This window comes from Capricornis sumatraensis, chromosome 17 (genome assembly GCF_032405125.1).
Source record: "Capricornis sumatraensis isolate serow.1 chromosome 17, serow.2, whole genome shotgun sequence".
In the NCBI taxonomy this organism is placed as follows: domain Eukaryota; kingdom Metazoa; phylum Chordata; class Mammalia; order Artiodactyla; family Bovidae; genus Capricornis; species Capricornis sumatraensis.
Window position 1 is genome coordinate 49,375,385 of NC_091085.1, and position 22,505 is coordinate 49,397,889.

The following is a 22,505-nucleotide window of genomic DNA, read 5'->3' on the forward strand; positions in this document are numbered from 1 at the left end:
GTGGGCCTCTCTTGTTGCTGAGCATGTGCTCTGGGGTGGGAGGGCTTCAGGAGTACTTAGGCTCAGTAGCTGTGTCTCGCGGGCTTAGTTGCTCTGAGGCATGTGGTATCTCCCTGGACTAGGGATTGAACCCGTGTCCCCTACATTGGCAGGTGGACTCTTATCCATTGTGCCACCAGGGAAGCTCTGCACCATAGCTGTTTAGATTTCTTCCCGAGAAGCTGGCACAACACTTGTGTTCATTTGAAATGCAATAAAACCAAATCAGTTTTTATTAACAGAAAATGAGTTTCCCACAACGTCAAGGTCCCTTCATCAGTAGGAAGAAGAAACTAAATCAGTCTAAATCTGTGAAGCCATTAACTAAACATCGTGTGGACCACAGAACCTTTGCAAGCAAGAGCCAACTCACCATTTGCAACTTTTAAAAATCATTTCTGGGACAAGATATTAGGAGATAATTATTACTAATTTACAAGGTTGTTAAAAAAAACACTAGAGAGATAATATATATGGAAACTTTGGGGTAGTAATCTGCAATCTTGAGTCGCTAGTCAATAAATATTAGTTGAGTAAATGAGCAAGATTTAGGAAGAATGAAGCATCAAGAATATATCCTAAAAATAATGCTCTTTCTTTTATTTTTTTCTATGCCAGCCAAGACCCTCTCCCTTATACATTGGTACAGATGGCCATGAATGAGTTCATTTGACTGACTCAGATAACAATGATCACAAGCTTTATGTGTCTTTTCAATCATTAAAATCATTTTTACCTCCAAAATCTGAAATTGAAGATTCTGAACCCCCTACACTAGGATTTGAGGTCACCACAAGACTCAATTTTACTATCTCCATCTACTGGCAGGGAGGAACTATACCCAAGCCTCTGGACTGGCATAGAAAAGAGGAGAAAGAACATTTAAAAGGTAAGCAAAACGTATATTTTTATTTACTTTACATTTTCAAACTTTACTTCTACATTCTTGACACAATCTCACATGATTAAGGTTTATACAATGAACCATATTAGAGAAGAGACTCTTTTTTAGGTGCGATCATATTCTTATCTGATTCTATGACATGAGCAACTACAGACTTCACTGTCGTCTTTTCACAGTGGGAGTTTTTCTGTTCTTATAATTTTACATTTCTATCCAATTGTGCCAATGCTCAGTACTGTTTCCATATTCCTAATAATCTGCAAACTGCAGCGGGGTTACCGAAATGTTCTCATTTTTGCATTCTTTGATGTGTTAAAAGTGATTTCCCCTGGCACATTATTTTGACGTTATGGTGTAGAGAGAGTGGCAGAATTTTTCTCAAACTGTAATTGATTATTCTTAGACTTTTTTCCCCATTCTTCATGGATACTAATTTTATTTGGCAGAAAGTGCTGTATAAAAGGTTCCTGTTAATCAGTTAAAGTCTTTATACATATTTATATCAGCATTTTTTTTTTTTTTTTTTTTTTTTGGTATTTTGCCTTCCTATTATGAATCTTCGGCTTTGGTTGGCTTTTAACAGGATTACAACACTGCAATCACATTTTGAATTATGATAACTTCTCTAAATGTTTTGATGGTCTGTGTGCTTGTGCAGGAATTTAAATTGCATGCTTTAAATGATTAGGTGTTATTAAAGCTTTTATTATACATATCTTTCTTTAAAAAGCCTGATCTCAACTAGAAAATAAGAGTGATTGCCACATGTCAAGATAATTAGTATTACTACACTTTCTGTAATTAAATGAAGTACATTTTGTACTTTTTTCTCCTGTTAGGTTTCTCCTGCCTCTCCCCACCCCCAGGCAAGTGTTTCCCTATCTTTTTTCCATTTCTTTGGACGGTGTTCCATTTCTTTCAGAAGAGGGACCGGTGCTTTTATAGGGGACATGGGTGGAAAGTTTTCAACATCAAAATCAGATTTTATGAGCAAGAATTTTCAAGGAAATGCCCTGTTCAGACAGGTCTGTTCACTCTCTGGGAGGTCACGAATGCAGCTGGTCCATTTGCTGACTGGAGATTACAGTCACGTAAACAGTGCAAACAGTGTACAGAAGGATTCTTAAATCTCCTTCTGGCATCTGACAGCATCCAATCTGAGAGATGTATCCTCAGAGTCTTCCCTGAGATCAGAATGTAGGGGCATAGGTATTTTTAGATAATGTCAAAGGAAGCAGTAATAAGGAGTGTTAGAGAATCATCCATGAAATGAATGAAATGAAACTTCCGGTGGACTCTGTAAGGTTTCAGTTCAGTCCCTGCTTTGAATTTGTGTCCAAAATTCAAAATATGTTATTTTCTTAACTCTGTCCCATCCCTGTGTTTCAGCTCCTCTTTTTAGACCACTTTTCTCTGGATCTTTGGTTTGATTTTAAAACTATTGTCATAAAACTAGCTGTTGCTGGAGAATTCACCTAATGGTTCTGTGGTTATAGTTAAGCCAATTATTCAGCATCTGTTTATTTACTCTCTTAGAGTAGACCAACTAGATGATAAAATAATATAACCTGAAAATGAAATAGCTAAGCATGGTTAAATACATCATGCTGCTGCTGCTGCTGCTGCTGCTGCTGCTAAGTCGTTTCAGTCGTATCCAACTCTGTGTGATACCATAGACGGCAGCCCACCAGGCTCCCCCGTCCCTGGGATTCTCCAGGCAAGAACATTGGAGGGGGTTGCCATTTCCTTCTCCAATGCATGAAAGTGAAAGTGAAGTTGCTCAGTCGTGCCTGACTTTTTGCGATCCCATGGACTGCAGCCTACAAGGCTCCTCCATCCATGGGATTTTCCAGGCAAGAGTACTGGAGTGGGTTACCATTGCCTTCTCTGAGATACCTCATGATCATTATTAAAAATGTCATTGCGGAATAGAATTTAAGTAATCTATATACCCATCGATGGTATGTGTTTTATTTTTATTTTATGACTTCCACTTATTTGAAAAACCTCACAGTTATATTTTATGCACATTTTAACATCACTTTAGGATTGAGGACAGTTGTTGAGGGTAGGGGTTGGGGTGGGAGGTAATGTTTTCCAGCCAAGCAGAATGATTGGAATATCCTTGAGTGTAAGTTTGTTAAATATAGCCTGTGAAGTGCAGTCATGTCCCGTGTGATTACTCTTCATTTATTGCTCCTAGCTTGATGTGGAATTCCTACTGAAACCAAATATCCTCCTACAGATGTAACTTCTAAATCTCAAATATTGCTTTGGAAGTGCAAATCTTTTGTCACTTATTGACAGTGTTTAATTAATAATATTAAAAACATAAAGTGGGAGGACATGATTTGTATAGAAGCAACCAAATTTACTATTTGTCCTACTATTTTCGGATGTTATTTATAAGAACCTCATGGGCTCATTACATATAAATTATATACATTCATCTTTGAATATGAAATGCTAAATATAAGTAGGAAACAGTAAAGTCTCATTTTTCAGTGTTGATGATTGCTGGGATATATTAAGACAGAAATGAATTCCTCTTTTATTGTTTCTTAGAAATCATTTATTTCCCCTAATGCACTTTAATGTAAGAGAGAATTTTAAACATACTTTAGATTTAAACATATTTTAGATTTTCACTAAATTCATAAACAAATGGCCTTATTTGCATTTTTGAATGAGTTTGTATTGATTACATTTTCATTATTATTGTCCTTGATGCATTTTAAACATCTACCCACCAAAATGTCACTACTGTATCTAGACGTTGTATGCTCACAAAGAGATAGGTCACTGCTTTCAGCTTTTGAAATTGCTCATAAATTCCATCTGAATGTTGTAAATTATGTGTCCACTACACATACAATATACTGACAGATGCTGTCTCCAAACAGATGAAGTTCTTTAATGTATTTTTTCTTAACTAAGCATAGTTGATTGTTCTGAGGTTAAATAATATGAATTTGTATTTAATAATGTTAGCTGGTTTGGGGGATAATATTTCAAATAAATGCATTTCAGTGCTCAAAATATTTCAGAGTTCCTACCACTTAATGTAAATTCTCTAATACTAAATAATAGTTTTAATTCAACAAGAGAGTTGATTAACATTGAAAAAATGAAATCAACAGTGAATCTTTAAAGTGAATGTTTCTTTTTTAAAGTGAATTATTCCTCATTTATCTCTGTTCTATATTCTGGTTTTAGCCTCCTTGTGGTATGTATAATACTGTACACTTTAACTCAGGATAAAATATAATATCATCACCTAAACATGTTTTGCTGTAGTAATGTGTGTGTATAAAATTATAATCATTACTAATTGGAGTTCAGTAAAGCATTTAAGGAGATTCTGTGTTTCTATTGTTCTCCAGTCTTCAGTACTCTCCAACTCTTTGCAACTCCATGGACTACAGCATACCAGGCTACCCTGTCCTTCACAATCTCCTGGAGTTTGCAAAAACTCATGCCCAATGAGTCAGTGATGCCATCCAACAATCTCATCCTCTGTCGCCCCCTTCTCCTCCTGCCCTCAATCTTTTCCCCCATCAGGGTCTTTTCCAATGATTTGGCTCTTCACATCAGATGGTCAAAGTACTGAAACTTCAGCTTCAACATCAGTCCTTTTGATAAATATTCAGTAGTAATTTTGTTTAGGATTGCAAGGTTTGATTTCCTTGCTCTCCAAGGGAATCTCAAGAGTCTTCTCCAGCACCACAATTCAAAAACTTTAGTTCTTCAGCACTCAGCCTTCTTTATGGTTCAGCTCTCACATCTATACATAACTACTGGAAAGACTATAGCTTTGATTATACAGAACTTGTTAGCAAAGTGATGTCTCTACTTTTTAATACCCTGTCAGATTTGTCATAGCTTTTCTTCTAAGGAGCAAGCATCTTTTAATTTTGTGGCTTCAGCCACTGTCCAAAGTGCTTTTGGAACCCAAGAAAATAAAATTTGTCACTATTTCCATATTTTCCCCAACTGTTTGCCATGAAGTGAAGGGGCCAGATGCCATGATCCTGGTTTCTTGAAAGCTGAGTACTAAGACTTTTGACTTTTGAGTTTTGACTTTTTCACTCTCCTCTTTCACATTCATGAAGAAGCTGTTTAGTGTTTCTTTGCTTTCTGCCATTAGAGTGGTATCATCTGCATATCTGGGATTTTTTATATTTCTCCTGGCAATCTTGATTACAGCTTGTGATTCATCCAGCCTGACGTTTCGCATGATGTACTCGGCATATAGGTTAAATAAGTAGGGTGACAATATACAGCCTTGCCCTACAACTTTCCCATTTTCTAACTAGACCATTGTTCCTTATCTGTTTCTGTTACTTCTTAGCATGTGGACAGGTTTCTCAGGAGAAAGGTAAGGTGGTCTGGTAGTCCCATCTCTTTAAGAATTTTCCAAGTTTATTGTGATCCACATATTCAAAGGCTTTGGTATAGTCAGTAAAGCAGAAGTAGAGGTTTTTCTGGAATTCCCTTGCTTTTTCTATGATCCAGCAGATGTTGGCATTTTGATCTCTGGTTCCTCTGCCTTTCTAAATCCAACTTGTACCTCTACAAGTTCTCAGTTCACCTACTGCTGAAGCATATCTTGAAGGATTTTCAGCATTAACTTGCTAAGCATGTGAAATGAGTGCAGTTGTACGGTAATCTGAACATCCTTTGGCATTACCTTTCTTTCAGATTGGAATGAAAACTGACCCTTTTCAGTCCTGTGGCCACTACTGAGTTTTTCAAATTCGCTGACATATTGAGTGCAGCACTTTCACAGCATTGTTTTCTAGGGTTTGAAGTGGCTCAGCTGGAATTCCATCACTTCCTCTAGCTTTATTCGTAGTATCGCTACCTAAAGCTATGCAAGCATATATTAAGTCTTGTAGGTCTTCACAGAACCTTTCAGCTTCTTTGGCACCACTAGGTGGGGCATAGGTTTGGATTACTGTGGTTTTGAATGGTTTACCTTCGAAATGAACCAAGATCATTCTGTTGTTCTTGAGATTGCACCCAAGTACTGCATTTTGGACTCTTGTTGACTCTGAGGGCTACTCTATTTCTTCTCAGGGATTCTTGCCCATGTAGTAGATGTAATGGGCATCTGAATTAAATTCACCCACGCCTGTCCATTTGAGTTTATTGATTCCTAAAATGTTGGTGTTCACTCTTTCTTGCCATCTCCTGTGTTTCTGAACTAGGCAGTTTATCCTGCATCATTGTAGGTAAGAAGATCATTGAAAGTTTGTCTTCCATAATTGAGCCTTCATTGAAAATGTTATATATACCCCCAAACCAAAATAGATTATTTTTACCATTACCTTGAGGTTAAAATACCATGTTGTCAAATCACTGCCATTTGTTTCCCATGCCTCAATACCAGAAGAATTTTATAGATCTTACTTGCTATGTAACATCAATTCAGATATTTCAGCAATGAAAAGGGAACACCAGGAATAGCCACACCAGGATAAATGGCCTGAAACTGCCACTCCAGGCAGACCCAAACATGTTCGCTATGTAACAATTCTGGTTGCTTGTATAAAAATCTTAACTCTAACTGGCTTAAATGGTGTAAGTAATTTGATTAATCATGTTTCAAGAAGCCTAGAAATGGGCTGGATTTATTGTGTGGTTTGAGCTGGGATCTGGCCCCGTTTTGCTGTCCTACTGTGTGTCTGTCTACTTCTGTGCATCAACTTTTCCATCAGACTGATTTCTAAAATGACACCTTATTGGCTACAGCAGTTCTAGACCTTACTTCTGTGCCCAACTTGGTCTAGTCCTCTACTGTTGAGGAAAAAAAGAAAGAGAGAAAAAGCCACTGGATTTACTCTGATTGGCCTATTAGAGCTAATCCATGGAACAAGGGAAATTGGCATATGTTGATTTTCCAGGCATACTTCTGGGTAGAGTCAGTCCAGGACTGCTTCACCGTGGTGGTGTTGGGGGGTTCTGGGAAGATGCTCACTTGTAAACTTTTCGTCATTGCACACGGAAGGTTTGCTCTAAACTTCTGAACTGGGTCCCCGTTTCTTACCATTGCTCATAGTTAGGTAGGATGGTAATGGCTGAATTCATTTACTTCTTATTAGATACAAAATAATTCAAACCCTTGTATGCACTACTACGTATAAAATAGATAACTAACGAGAACCTACTGTATAGTACAGGTAACTCTACTCAGTGCTCTGTGGTGACCTGAATGGGAAAGAAATACAAAAAAGGGGATTTATGTATACAGGTAGCTGGTTCACTTTGCTGTACAGCAGAAACTAACACAACATTGTAAAGCGACTATATTCCAATAAAAATTAATTTAAAAAAGATAGTGTCAGGTCAAAGAAACTGCATAATTTCTATAAAGTTATCATTTTTTCCATCTTCTGCAGTCAACCTGTATTGCTGATTCAGGCAATTGGGAATTCGCATTCACTGTTGAGAAATTACTGCTTCTTGCTTCATTAGTTTGGTCTTTGTGAAATTGGATTCCTCATATATACTGACCAATTTTGCATTATCTCTGATAGCAAACTCCTGTTAACTAATATCAGAAAAACTGGATAGTTGATAAAAAATTTTCTTTCTCACTGTTTGAATTAGATAGAATATGATGGACAAAATGTCTGTTTTACATACATACTGATTTATAATTATCAAGGTGGTTACTTTATACAAGTATCATTTCATTTGAACTTTAAAACAGCCTCTGATTATTGCTAATTTATAAAAATTAAAACCTGATAGGAAGTATCTTGCCTAAAATAACAGATTTTTACCATCAAGTGATTCATAGTTCAGAGTTAAGATAAAATAATAATACATGTGGTATTCTCAGTGTGGTAAAATTATGAATGATGCTTTATTTAAAAATGAGTATATTAAGACAATGGACAATCTCACTAATGAGTGATATAAAACGTGTCACCAGAAGCTGAAGTATGTCTAGGTAATAATAGATGAACTTTGAGTAAAATATGAATTAAGGGACTTGAGGAATATACATTGTAAAAGTTTGTTATGTTTACATGTATAGCCTCTGGAAATTTAGGCGTGAAGGATGAAATATTGAAATATTGATTTTTTTTGCCATGAGCTAGGAAATACTTTTTCTTTATGTTAACAATGTGTACCATGTGGTGCCATGTGCTGGGCAAAAAACTAGATACTGGTTACAGACTTCAGAATCAGTTCTGTCTAGGTTTTTCTGTCTCACTGGAAGCTCAGAGTAGAGCAGGAAAGAAAGGAAGGTCAGCCCACAAGGATGATTAAAATATGCTGCCCTACATAGAGAACAGACTTATGGTATTGCTCAAGGGGAGGAAGAGGGGGAGGGATGGATTGGGAGTCTGGGATTAGCAGATGCAACTATTATATATAGAGAATGGATAAACATCAAGGTCCTACTGCTGCTAAGTCACTTCAGTCATGTCCGACTCTGTGCGACCCCATAGACGGCAGCCCACGAGGCTCCCCCGTCGCTGGGATTCTCCAGGCAAGAACACTGGAGTGGGTTGCCATTGCCTTCTCCGATGCATGAAAGTGAAAAGTGAAAGTGAAGTCACTCAGTCGTGTCCGACTCTTCGAGACCCCATGAACTGCAGCCTACCAGGCTCCTCCGTCCATGGGACTTTCCAGGCAAGAGTACTGGAGTAGGGTGCCATCGCCTTCTCGGACTGCATAGCACAGGGCACTGTATTCAGTGTCCTGAGTAAACTGTAATGGAAAATAATATCAAAAAAAATTGTGCATGTGCGTGTGTGTATAACTGAATCACTTTGCTGCACAACTGAAGTTGACACAACAATGTAAAGCAACTACACTTGAATAAAGTAACTTTTATAAGATGCAGCCCTAAAGGAATGTACAAAGGGAATTCAGGATTACATTCTGTCTGAAGTGGGATTTGATAATTGAATATATGCTCACTAGAATTTCTAGTTGAGGAGTGATATTAAATTACAGTCTTATAAGGTGTCACATTAAGAGTACAAAGCTTCACCCTGTTCTGACATCCAAAGCCCTTGGTGCAGTGCATGAAACAAAATAGATTCTCAGTATATGATATTTTACTAATCATTCCCTTGAGGAATAAATGATTATCTTCTGGAATAGATTCAAGAACCACAATTGTATGTATTTTAAATAATTGTATTTGTTTTTATGGCTTACTTAATATACCAATCTCTTATTTTTCCCTAGTGCACATTTATTCTCATACATAATTCATGAATAGTTTGAGGTATTGTTGTTCAGTCACTGAGTCTTGTCTGACTTTGTTGACCCAATGGACTGTGTATGCCAGGCTTCCCTGTCCTTCAGGATCTCCTGGAGTCAGCTCAAACTTATGTCCATTGAGTCAGTCATGCCACCCAACCGTCTCATCCTCTGTTGCCCTCTTCTGCCCTGTCTTTCCCAGCTTTAGGATCTTTTATAGTAAGTTGGGTTTTCGCATCAGGTGGCCAAAGTATTGGAGCTTCAGCTTCAGTATCAATCCTTCTAATGAATATTCAAGATTGTTTCCTTTATGAGTGACTGATTTGATCTCCTTTCCATCCAAGAGACTCTCAAGAGTCCTCCAGTGATGCAATTCTGAAGCATCAACTTTTTGGCTCTCAGCTTTCTTTATAATCCATCTCTCACATCCATACATGAACTGGAACAACCATAGCCTTGACTAGACGGACCTTTGTTGAGAGAGTAATGTCTCTGCTTTTTAATATGCTGTCTAGGTTGGTCATAACTTTACTGCCAAAAAGTAAGCGTTTTTCAATTTCATGGCTGCAGTCACCATCTGCAGTGATTTTGGAGCCCAAGAAAATAAAGTCTGACACTACTTCCATTGTTTCCCCATCTATTTGCCATGAAGTGATGGGACCACATACCATGATCTTAGTTTTCTGAATGTTGAAATTTAAGCCAACTTTTTCACTCTCCTCTTGCACTTTCATCAAGAGGCTCTTTAGTTCTTCTTCACTTTCTGCCATCAGGGTGGTGTCATGTGCATATCTGAGGTTATTGATATTTCTCCCGGCAATCTTGATGCCAGCTTGTGCTTCATCCATCTCAGCATTTCGCATGATGTACTCCTCATAGAAGTTAAACAAGCAGCTTAACAATATACAGCCTTGACGTACTCCTTTCCCAGTTTTGAACCAGTCCTTTTTTTCCATGTCTAGTTCTAACTGTTGTTTGTTGACCTGCATACAGATTTCTCAAGAGGCAGGTCGGGTGGTCTAATATTCCCATCTCTTTAAGAATTGCTCACAGTTTGTTGTGATCCACACGGTCAAAGGCTTTAGTGTAGTCAACAAAGCAGATGCTTTTCTGGAATTCCCTTGCTTTTTCTATGATCCAGCAGATGTTGGCAATTTGATGTCTGGTTCCTTTAATTTTTCTATATCCAGCTTGTACATCTGGAATGTCTCAGTTCACCTACCAGTGAAGCTTAGCTTGAAGGATTTGAGCATTAACTTGCTAACTTGTGAACTAAGAATGTTTGTATGGTGGCTTGAACATTCTCTTGCATTGCCTTTCTTTGGGATTGGAATGAAAACTGACCTTTCCCAGTCCTGTAGCCACTGCTGAATTTTCCAAATTTGCTGACATATTGAGTACAGCATTCTGACAGCATCATCTTTTAGGATTTGAAATAGCTCAGCTGGAATTCCATCACATCATTTAGCTTTGTTTGTCATAATGCCATGCCTTCCTCCAGGGCATTTTCCCAACCCAGAGCTCCAACCCAGGTCTCCTGCATTGCAGGCAGGTTCTTTACCATCTGAGCCACGAGGGAAGCCCAAGAATACTGAAGTGGACAGCCTATCCCTTCTCCAGGGGTTCTTCCCGACCCCGGAATTGAACCAGGGTCTCCTAATTACAGGCAGATGAGCTACAAGGGAAGCCCATAATGGTGTTTAAGACCCACTTGACTTTGCATTTCAGGATGTCTGGCTCTAGGTGAGTGATCACACCATTGGCGGTTATCTGGATCATTACAATCTTTTTTGTATAGTTCTTGTGTGTATTCTTGTCACCTCTTCTTAATGTCTTCTGCTTCTGTTAGCTCCTTGCCATTTCTGGCCTTTGTTGTGCTCGTCTTTGCCTGAAACAGTCCCTTGGTATCTCCAGTTTTCTTGAAGAGATCTCTATTCTCTCCCATTCTGTGAATTTTCCCTTGATTTCTTTGCATTGTCCACTTAAGAAGGCTTTCTTATCTCTCCTTGCTCCTCTCTGGAACTCTGCATCCAGTTGTGTGTGTCTTTCCCTATCTCCTGTGCCTTTCGTTTCTCTTCTTTTCTCAAAGAAGAAAAGCCTTCTTTTCTTTGTAAAGCCTCTGAAGATGACCACTTTGACTTCTTGCGTTTCTTTTTCTTTGTGATGGTTTTAGTCACCACCTCCTATACAAGTTATGAACTTCCATCCATAGTTCTTCATGCACTCTGTCTACCGGATCTAATCCCTTGAATCTGTCACCTCCTCTGTATAATCATGATGGATTTGATTTAGGTCATACCTGAATAGCCTAGTGGTTTTCCCTACTGTCTTTGATTTAAGCCTTAGTTCTGCAAAAAGGAGCTGATGATCTGCACCAAAATCAGCTCCAGATCTTGTTTTTGATGACTGTATAGAACTTCTTCATCTTCAGCTGAAAAGAATATAGTCTGTCTTGATTTTTGTGTTTACCATCTGGTGATGTCCACACGTACAGTCATCTTTAGTGCTGTTGAAAGATGGTATTGGCTATGACCAATGTGTTCTTTTGGCCAAACTCTGTTAGCTTTTGCCCTGTTTCATTTTGTCCTACAACACCAAACTTTCTTGTTGCCCCTGGCATCTTTTGACTTATTTTTGCATTCCAATCTGCTATGATGAAATTTTTTCCTAGTAAGCATTTGTTCTTGTACGTAATTCATGAATAGTTTGAGGTAGACTGCACTAACTTCTGATTGTGTTTCTTTTATTTGCTGTTGTTTTATAGTATGTAAATGGTGGATAGAGTAATGACAAAATAAAAACATGAGTCCTATTTTTGTGTCTAGCATATTATTGTATTTTTATGCTAATAATCAGAATGTAGAATATTAAGCATGAAAAACTCCTATATAGTTTGTAATTTATATAGAGAGATTTATTTGTATTGTGGATTTCAGGTATACCATCTCTCTACAGAATCAAGAAAGATTAATTGAGATAACTCTGGATTTTCCAGGCAAAATGGTGCCATTTATGGAGCCAGTGAAACAAGCCATATACACGTATGTATATACATATGCATACGTGTATATGTGTTGTATGATTTTAACTAACTTTTGTTAAAAGTAAAATTTGTTAATTAAGGCTTAAATAGATTGAAAATGGAAACAGGCTTATGAAAACTAGCAAGATTAAATAAAGGTTTATTACAAAAAAAAACTAGTGAACATAGCAAAGCACAAATAAGACATTGACTGTGTTTGTGTATTGAGGAAAGATTTGGAAATAGATGCAACTATTACAGAAATACCTTTTCTGACCCAATTTGAAAATAACATATTTAGAAATAAACACGTCAGAAATAAACAAATAAAATCATATAAGACACCTGTGAAATCTACCACTTTACAAGGACACTTTCCTATACAGTCTTGCCTATGTTAACAGGATCCCGAATTCTGCCGAACTTTGAACCAAGATGGAAGACCCTTCTGTTTACCTCCTTCTGAATCCCCCAGGACTTTTCTGCTAGAGTCAACTTAAAACATTAGCATGGAGAAGGACATGGATGGTTTCTCTTTCTTTATGGATCGTATCTTGTCCACAGACTTCTTTTTTGATGTTATCTTTTTAAATAATACCACTTCTTCAAGTATTAAATTTTTATCGCTTTCCATGATTTTCTTATTCCTATCTGCTTTCATTCATAATGAATATACCTTTAAAGGAATTACATGCAAATATGGCAAGTAGTGGGCTTCCCTGGTGGCTCAGACGGTAAAGCGTCTGTCTGCAATGTGGGAGACCTGGGTTCGATTCCTGGGTCGGGAATATCCCCTGGAGAAGGAAATGGCAATCCACTCCAGCACTCTTGCCTGGAAAATCCAATGGACGGAGGAGCCTGATAGGCTGCAGTCCATGGGGTCACAAAGAGTCGGACACGACTGAGAGACTTCACTTTCACTATGGCAAGTAGTATAAAACTACTTTGATTTTAATGTTAACTTATTTAATTTAATAATGTTTAATGTTAATATGGAGAAGGCAATGGCAATCCACTCCAGTACTCTTGCCTGGAAAATCCCATGGACAGAGGAGACTGAATGTTAATATACAAATGTGTAGTTATTTTTTTAATGAATTTATTTAATTTTTGACTGGGCGGGGTCTTGGTTGCTGTGTTGGCTTTCTCTAGTTGCAGTGAGCACGGGCTACTCTCTGGTTGAGGTGTGCAGGCTTCTCATTGTTGTGACTTCTTTTGTTGCAGAGCATGGGCTCCAGGGGGCAGGTCAGTAGTTGGGGCGCACAGGCTTAGTCTCCCTGTGGCATGTGGAATCTTCCTGGACCAGGGATGCAACTCATGTCCCCCACCTTGGCAGATGGCTTCTTAACCACTGAACCACAAGGGAAATCCCTGTAACGATTCTTTATAACTGAATTGATGACCAAGCTGTATGGTTTGCGGGATATCAGTTCCCCAACCAGAGACTGAACCCAGGCTTGTGATAGTGAAGGTGCCAAGTCCTAACCACTGGACTGCCAGGAAGTTTGATTTGTAATTGCATTATATGTGAACATATATAGTCAACAATTTTACAGTAGTTACATGATTAATCTCATTTCTTGTCCTTTTTTAATTTTCATTTCATGTTAGTTTTCAGTACTCCTACCTCAAGGTAGATTGGGCAGGATAAATAGGAAAAGGTGTTAATTTTAAATTTTAAAATTTACTCTCTGTAAGTATTTTCATGCTAATCCTATCTGGATAAACAAGCCTTATTCTTGTTTAGGATGCACTGAAGTAGAGTGTTGCAAATACTTTTATGATTTGCCACCAAACATTTGTTTCATTTCTTTGGTACTTTCTTTGAATATCCTGCTCATTGTTTAAGAAAAGCAAATGTTCAATAAAGTAGTCACAAAATATGTACTTGTCTCAACCCTGATATCCTAGTAAAGTTCTATGTTTGGAAAGATAATTTTTAAACAACAGAACTACGAATGCAGTCTTATTTTGGTAGATCTTAAGTGTTGTGTTTGTTTTTTTTTCTTTTTGATTATAGGCCTACTTGTTTGAGATTTACATAAACTGTTGACAGTCATGTGCAAATCATATGTATTTGGTGGCAAACCTCACTGCATTCCAAGATGATTTGGAGGGAGCAGCAATTTAACTTAAAAGGAAATTTACAATTCTTTTACCACAAATAAGGTCTAGATTTTCAGCCTTTAAATTATGCTTAATTATAGTTTAATGAAATTGTGAACTATAAAGGAAAAAAATATGTAAACATAATTTAAGTATATACATTTTAGTTATGGGCTTTTTTGACTGCAGATATAAAAATAGAATTCAGATCTTTTAGTGTCCATGTAGTTTTCTAGATTGCCTATGAAAGCATAAACACAGCTATATTTATAAAGAGTGTCTCAGATGACATAAAGCACTTTTTTTGAGACAGAATGGGGCAAATAATAAATTTTGATAAATCTGATTGAAAAAAAATAATTCGTTAAAAAATATATTAGTTGCCAAAATGAGAAGGCCTCTTGATATAAACTAATCCACCTCCAAAATATGTATGTTATTGTATTAAAATTTTGGAGTGGGGAAATATCTCTTCTAAGAGAAATCTTTGAAAAAGAGGATATATTAACTTAATTTTAATAGTAAACTGTCATTGATTTATTAAAAAATGTGTCAGTATAGGAATTCAGCCAACTTGATAGATCCTTCTGTGTTCTTACAATAACTACTGGTGCTAAATTATGTGCATAGGAGAGGTATTGATTATTTCATATATATTAATATAACGAATGGCCAATCCAAGCATTATCCCCCCAATAAGACAGAACATGTTTCTGCAGAAATTATAAGTGTAATTTTAAGTAATTATTAACCTTTCCAATTTAAAAATTCCATGGAACTTAAAGACATATTTACATAATATGATGATATTCCCCATCACATGCACTGTATGTATTTGAAGGAAATCATATTTGTCTTTATCTTGTCCTAGACAATATAAAATCAGGTTTAGCAGAAGCATTTTTTAAACAGCTGGGTTTAAAAGAGTGAAAAAGCTGCTTTACGAACCATAACTACAACTTCTTACAATTAGGTGAGGTATTTTAACAAGAAAACAGGTATTCTTTAATCCTAACCATATTCTCACTAATAAATAACCCTTAACATTGTCTTGAAATCTGGAAGTTTCTTAGAGTGTATTATTTAGTTGCATTTTATCAGTTGAAATACGTATTTTGAGTTACATAACTACTAAATGACAAGTTGCCACAATTACTGTAATTGCCATTGAGAAGCAGGGGCAAAGAGACATACTTGCAACTGAAATAGCTTTGTGCACAGTAGAAGATGTGTTAGTCATCTACTGTTATGTAAGAAATCCTCAGAAACCTGCAATTTTTGCAAAACTTCCCTGGTTTGCTTTCAGGTGTGAAGCTCAGAAATTCAGGCCTGGGAGACTGGGCTTTTTCTCTGAGTTTTTACAAGACAAAAACCAAGGCATCAGACAGACCTGATTTCCTTTCTGGAGAATGGTAGAGACACTACCTTGGATTCATCCAGGTCTATTGAGGCTTCAGGATGGAGCCCCCTCTTATTCAATACCCACATCCTGAGCATGCAGCCTCCTCTCTTTCCAAGGCTGGCAGCACAGAACTCCCTCTACAGTCTCTTTCATACTTTGAATTTTTTAAGATCAGGAAGCACCCAGCTTCTGTTCAGGGCTTTTCCTGTTTAGGTTCAGCTCCCCCTATAATCTAATTTCTCATCAATTCAGAGTTAACTGATCTGATCATGGGAGTGATGCTCTATCCTTTTCACAGTTTCTAGTTGAAATCAAGGCAGTGGCTCATGCACACACGAGAGACACAGGGTGGCAGGGGATCACCTTAGTGTCTGCCTTCCAGAGCGAGAAGCAAAGTCATTGGTGTGAAATCATGGGCAGAGTGAATGGAGTTTAAATACTGAAGAGCCAGTTGGGCACTAGAAGTCCATTCCATTGGTTAAAAGGGAATTAAGATTAGCAGATACACAAAACTGTGTTTAAAGAGATAAACAGCCAGCACCTACACTATAGCACCAGGGAGCTGTATTCTATATCTGGTAATCACCCATAGTGGAAAAGAATCTGGAAAAGAATATATAACTGAATCACTTTGCTGTATACCTGAAACTAGAAGCTAACACAGTACTGTCAATCAATTATATTGCAGTCTAAAAAAGGAGAGAGAGAATTAGGGTTTAGAAGTGAAAGAATCAAAGAGGAAAAGGCAGAAAACTATAACAACAGAAAAAAAGAAGGGAGAAGAAAAATGGAATGTAGTATAAAATGTCATATGACCTAAAAGGCCTTAGACAGCTCTGTATTGCAAAGTTTGATGAAATATACCTAAAAGGAGTCAATAAAATGAGGAATTTTTCATATTTCCACAAGCAACTATATGTATGTTGAGCCTGGAAATTGGGAGAATGACAAATAAAGGGAAAATGGCTCTTATAAAGTAATGATCTTCTTCTCTCTGTATAATACCACAAATACAAAATTCAGTCTTACGAAGCATATCTCTTAGTCATGACAGCAATTGAGGTATTGGTATAGTTTAAAATTACTCTCCGGATATTATGAGTGTATCAAAGTAGAACAAAAAAGTGTCAGGTATTGTGCCATGCACGTTATTTTGTGTTCATGGTCCAGTTCAAGCCTTTTAAATTGTTTGAGAAATTGAATTAAAGATTGTTTTAAAGGTTTTTGTGTTTTTTGTGATTTTTTTTTGCTTTGTTTTGTTTGTTTTGTTTTTACTGGAATTTAGCATACTTAATGGATTGGATCTTCATGACCTGAAAAGGCACAAATATCTTACTTCTTAGATTTTGTTTTTGTAGATAAACAGCTGCTCATTTCCCAAATATCAGTCATGTGTTTCCACTGAATATCAACTCTTAAATGGGTGGGCATAAGAACAATTTTGTCTGTATGCACTTGTATATAAAATAGATAACCAACAAGGACCTATTATATAGCAGAGGTCACTGTATTCAATATTTCATAATAAAAAAGAATCTGAAAATATGTATATATGTACATATATAGCAGAATCACTTTGTTATACACATGAAACTTTGTAAATCAACTATTTCAATTTTAAAAAAAGGAACACTTTTTTCTTAACAATACTGATTTTCCTCACCCCTCATTTCTCCCCAGCAGTCTAATCAGAAGTAAGAGATATTATTAACAGTGTATTTTGGCGTTTCATGATGTAAAATGTTGCCATGCCTAATAAACTCGGAAATTATTTTATACTGTATTCGCCTCTTAGATATTTAAAACTTAGGTTAGCTTTTTAAAGTCACTGAGAAGCCTTGCAACATTTCTTATTATTTCTTATCTTTGTAGACTGCTGATAATTCCCATAAAAGATATTGACATGACTACTTTGACCTCATTTCTTTTTTCAAGGTCATTTAAGGGTTGAGATCATTTAGTAATTACAGTTCGTGGGAAACGTTGGACTTGTATCAGATACCTTTGTTTCTGAAGTTATTATGAAACCCATAATTTTTGACATCTATTCTAAGTGTGTGACTTTGCTTCTGGCTTTACTTTTAGGTGTACAAGATCCCCAGCATGAGAGAGTTATTACTGTGTCTACTAATGGAAGTATTCACAGCCCAAGGTTTCCTCATACTTATCCAAGAAATATGGACTTGGTATGGAGATTAGTAGCAGTAGAAGAAAATGTGTGGATACAGCTCACATTTGATGAGAGATTTGGGCTTGAAGACCCAGAAGATGACATATGCAAGTAAGTTATCATACTTGAAATTCCAACAAAGTAACAACTGTTACAGTCTTTCAAGATGCGTCATTTTGAGGGTGTGATTTTTAAATGCCATCTTTTGTCCTCTTATATTTTTCTGATCATCCAAGAACATTACATCCTTGTTTAAGTTATGTTTCCATCTACTTCTGAAAATAGTTTGAGGTAATGTATGGCAAAAAAAATACATATAGAGTAAAACAATTTAAAATATAGAATAGAGTAAAAAACCAAATAAAGGAATGTAAGTTGTGCCAGAGTTAGCATTAGTGCCAGAAATTTTACATTGAAGCTTCCTCATAACGAAATCAATAAGATAAACTGTAAGCTGCTAAAAGAAAGAATAGTACCCATGGATATGTATTACCCATAGCATAGGATATCTACAGGGACACACACACACACACACACACACACACACACACACACGGGACTCAGAAGTTTGAATATCATAAGAAAGAAATACAATTCTGAAAGCAGAATTAGAAATTTAGATTTGCATTGTAGTTGACTAGGTAGACATTTATCATAATTCTCCAAGAAGCTTTCATGAACGAAAGTCAGCTGGAATATTTCACCCATGCAAAAGACCACCTACCGTATGTCATACAAATATTACTCTTTAACTCCTATGTGAATACACTTGTCAAGGTTGGGTGGTCTTATGGAAGATTTTTCACTTCATTGGCATTTGTATATCATGAAAATATTTTACTTGAGCTTCTTCGTGAGGGTCTTTATTTTCCCTTTGATATACAAGTTAAAAGAGAATTTTCTCCTTATGGTATATTACAGATAAATATTTCAATACAGATAAAATAAACTTTATACTTCACTGTCATCACAATTTGTATCTTTAACCTTTATATATGTAGTTACTTTTTTCAATTTCTTCTTTGTGTGGATAGCCACATTTCAGGTTATTTTTTCCTCTAGTGTCTGTAAACTTAAGCCTGGAAAACAAGAAGTTATTCTAGCTATTTTTTGGAGATGGTGCTAGTCAACCCTTCATTTTATAGATAAGCAAATGGGCCAGAGAAATAAAATAGTGACCCTGCATCTCATTCATAGTTTATAACTCAACACATGCTAAAATCCATTTTCCTAACAATTAAACAGAGGTGGTTTTCACCGTTCTCTTCTGCACCTCTTGCCTTCTTTTCGTGTGGAGTATTACAAAATGTTGTAGAAATTGCCAAGTTTAAGATCTGGCCCACTTTACAAAGTAGCAAGTTAACCTACAGCAGTCTTGTGAACTCTGACCACAGACAGCAGGCTCGAGGTTCCCAGGCCAAGGGTAGGTGACAGTGGCAGGAGTTCCATTCCCACAGGGCAGTGCCAGGAGGGCCATGTTATACCTGGGTGCCTGACAGTGTGTGCCAGGAGAGGTGATGGGGTGTGTGTGTGTGTGTGTGTGTGTGTGTGTGTGTGTGTATGATGCATGTCAGTAGTTAGATCATGAAAATAAACGTGTCCAGAACACCCTTGTGACTCAATTTCACTCAGTATGAGACTTAAGAAAAGTTACTCTTCCGATAGTTCTGAAGTCCTTTCCCTTTGTGCCTCCTTGATATAACTTCTTATTATTCCTGCAAACATAAATCATTTTCCTAATTTTTTAAACCTCATCTCTCAATTGTCTAGATAATTTTATCATGTGTACTTATCTCCCTATGTATTATCCTATAGTGAAAGTGAAGTCGCTCAGTCGTGCCCTACTCTCAGCGACCCCATGGACTGCAGCCTACCAGGCTCCTCCATCCATGGGATTTTCCAGGCAAGGGTACTGGAGTGGGTTGCCATTGCCTTCTCCGTTAAACTTGACTAGCTGGATTCAAAGGCTGCTTATAAAACCTGTCTTCCATGTAACAAAGTGCTGCTCTAGCACAACCTGAGAACTACCCTGGCCACATTCCACCTCAAAACAAACTGACGGGACTTTATTCTAGTACTGACATTTTACAGTTACACCTTTACTTGAAAAAACTTTTTTAGAATAATATCAAATCTGAGTATAAATCATTGCACTGAGAAATGCAAAACTTATATGTGTATTATGAATGACTTTAAATATATTTTTGTCTGTTTTGAAGTCTCTATCAATGTGATAATACTATGTATTTGCTTATATGATGATGTGCATGTGAAAACAGCAGAACTTGGCAATGTGAGGTTTTTCAAGTTCATGTGGACTCAAAGAGATCAGATAGTTTGCCTTCCATGGTGTACAGTATCCATTATATAATTAGGCAACCTTTTCTCTCTGCTTTGATGAAGCCTTGGCTTACTTCCAGCTTTTCTTGTCCAAAACTGCAAGAAATCTTTCTTGGCATTCATAGCTAACACTGGTATTACATTCTTAGGACATCATTAATATTTTTAGCTTTATGAGGTAGAGTTAAATTATTTCTAAAAGTGACCAGTTTACAGTTCTTCCAACAATATGTGAACTTTATTTTTCTGCATTCTCTTCAACCTTTCAAACTGGCACTCACTTAATTCTGGGTAGAAGGATATGTATAAAATTATACCTCATTGTAAAATTTTGTTTCTCCTTCCTACCAATGAGATTGAAAATGTTCGTATTGTTATTGGCTGCTCAGAAATCCTTTACTGTGAAATGCCTGCTCGTGACTTTTGCCCAGATTTTACTGAACTCTTTGGCTATTTAAATTTTGATTTTCATATTTAAGTCCTTGATCCATCTGTAATTTATTTTGTCTATGCGAGGTTTTTCACTAGGGCATCTGATAGTGTCCTGACACTATATATTTAATAGTCACACTTTCCTACAATGATGTGCAAAGCCAGCTAACTTGCAGGTCAGATTTTGTATCTGATGTGGTCTGTTTCTGGGTTCTGTCTTCTATTCTCTGGCTTTATTGTGTCTGTCTGTGTACCAAGTTGATACTCCCTTAACAGTAGCCTTATAGAAGCCGGGTGATAGGGAAGTCGCTTTGTTTTCCTCCTTTTGGAGCATCCTCAGTGTTTTACTTTTCACTATATTTTTGTTTGCAAACATGTTCCTTGAAACCTCCTGTTGCAATTTCATTGAAATTGTGTTGCATCTATAGATCATTTTGAAAAGAATTGACATCCTTATAGTAAAGAATCTTTCTGTCATTGAGAACTTTATGCATCTGCAGCTATCTAGGTATTGTTTGTTGTCTGTACAGTTTTAAACTGTTCTTTATAGAAATGTGATGCACCATTATTTAGATTTATTTCTATGATCTCTATGTGGTTGCACATTTGCTAAGTATGTTCAACTCTTTGTGACCCCATGCACTGTAGCATGCCAGCCTCCTTTGTCCTCCACTCTCTCCTGGATATTGCTCAAATTCATGGAGTTGGTGGTGCTATCTAACCATCTCATCCTCTGCTGTCCTCTTCTCCTTTTTCCTTTAATCTTTCCCAACATCAGGCACTTTTCTAATGAGTCATATCTTTGTATCAGATAGCCAAAATATTAGAGCTTCAGCTTCAGCAGCAGTCCTTCCAAAGAATATTCAGGATTGATTTCCTTTAAGATTGACTGATTTGATCTCCTTGCAGTCCAAGGGACTCTCAAGAATCTTCTCTAGCAACACAATTCAGAAGCATCAATTCATTGGCACTCAACCTTCTGTATGGTCCAGCTCTCACAACTGTACATGACTACTAGAAAAGCCATAGATTTGACTAGATGGACCTTTGTTGGAAAAGTGATATCTCTGATTTTTAATACACTGTCTAGGTTTGTCATAGCTTTCCTTCCAAAGAGCAAGCATCTTTTAATTTCATGGCTGTAGTCACTGTTCCCAGTGATTTTGGAGCTGAAAAATATAAAATCTTTCACTGCTTCCACTTGTTCCTCTTGTATTTGCCATGAAGTGATGGGACAGGATGCCACAATCTTCATTTTTTGAATGTTGAGTTTTAAGCCAGATTTTTCACTCTGCTCTTCCATCCTCATCAAGAGGCTCTTTATTCCTCTGGACTTTTTACCTACCGTTAGAGTGGTATTATCTGCATATCTGAGGTTGTTGATATTTCTGCCAGCAATCTGGATTGAGGCTATGGCTTCATCCAGCCTGGCATTTAGCATCCTATACTCTGCATAGAAATTAAATAAACAGGGTGACAATATACAGCCTTGTCGTACTCCTTCCAAATTTAGAACCAGTCAGTTGTTTTGTGTCCAGTTCTAACTGTTGCTTCCCGCATACAGGTTTTTCAGGAGTCAGGTAACGTGGTCTGGTATTCCCATCTCATTAAGAATTTCCACAGTTTGTTGTGATCTAGACAGTCAAAGGCTTCAGAATAGTTAATGAAGCAGAAGTAGATGTTTTTCTGGAATTCCCTTGTGTTTTCCATGATCCAGCTGAATATTGGCAATTTGGTCTTTGGTTCCTCTGCCTTTTCTAAATCTAGCTTGTACATCTAGAAGTACTTGGTTCACATACTGCTGAAGCCTAGCTTGAATGACTTTGTGCATAACTTTGCTAGCATATGAAATGAGGACAGTTGT

General features: G+C 37.0%; 1 protein-coding gene across 1 annotated transcript in view; it reads left to right on the forward strand.

Annotated features, from left to right (window-relative positions):
* PDGFC (platelet derived growth factor C) overlaps positions 1 to 22,505 on the forward strand; it is a 241,516-nt gene that overhangs the window by 116,714 nt on the left and 102,297 nt on the right. The window contains exon 2 of the mRNA XM_068990067.1: positions 17,785 to 17,980. Within this exon, the coding sequence (XP_068846168.1) occupies positions 17,785 to 17,980 (196 nt within the window). The remainder of the gene's footprint in view (positions 1 to 17,784; positions 17,981 to 22,505) is intronic.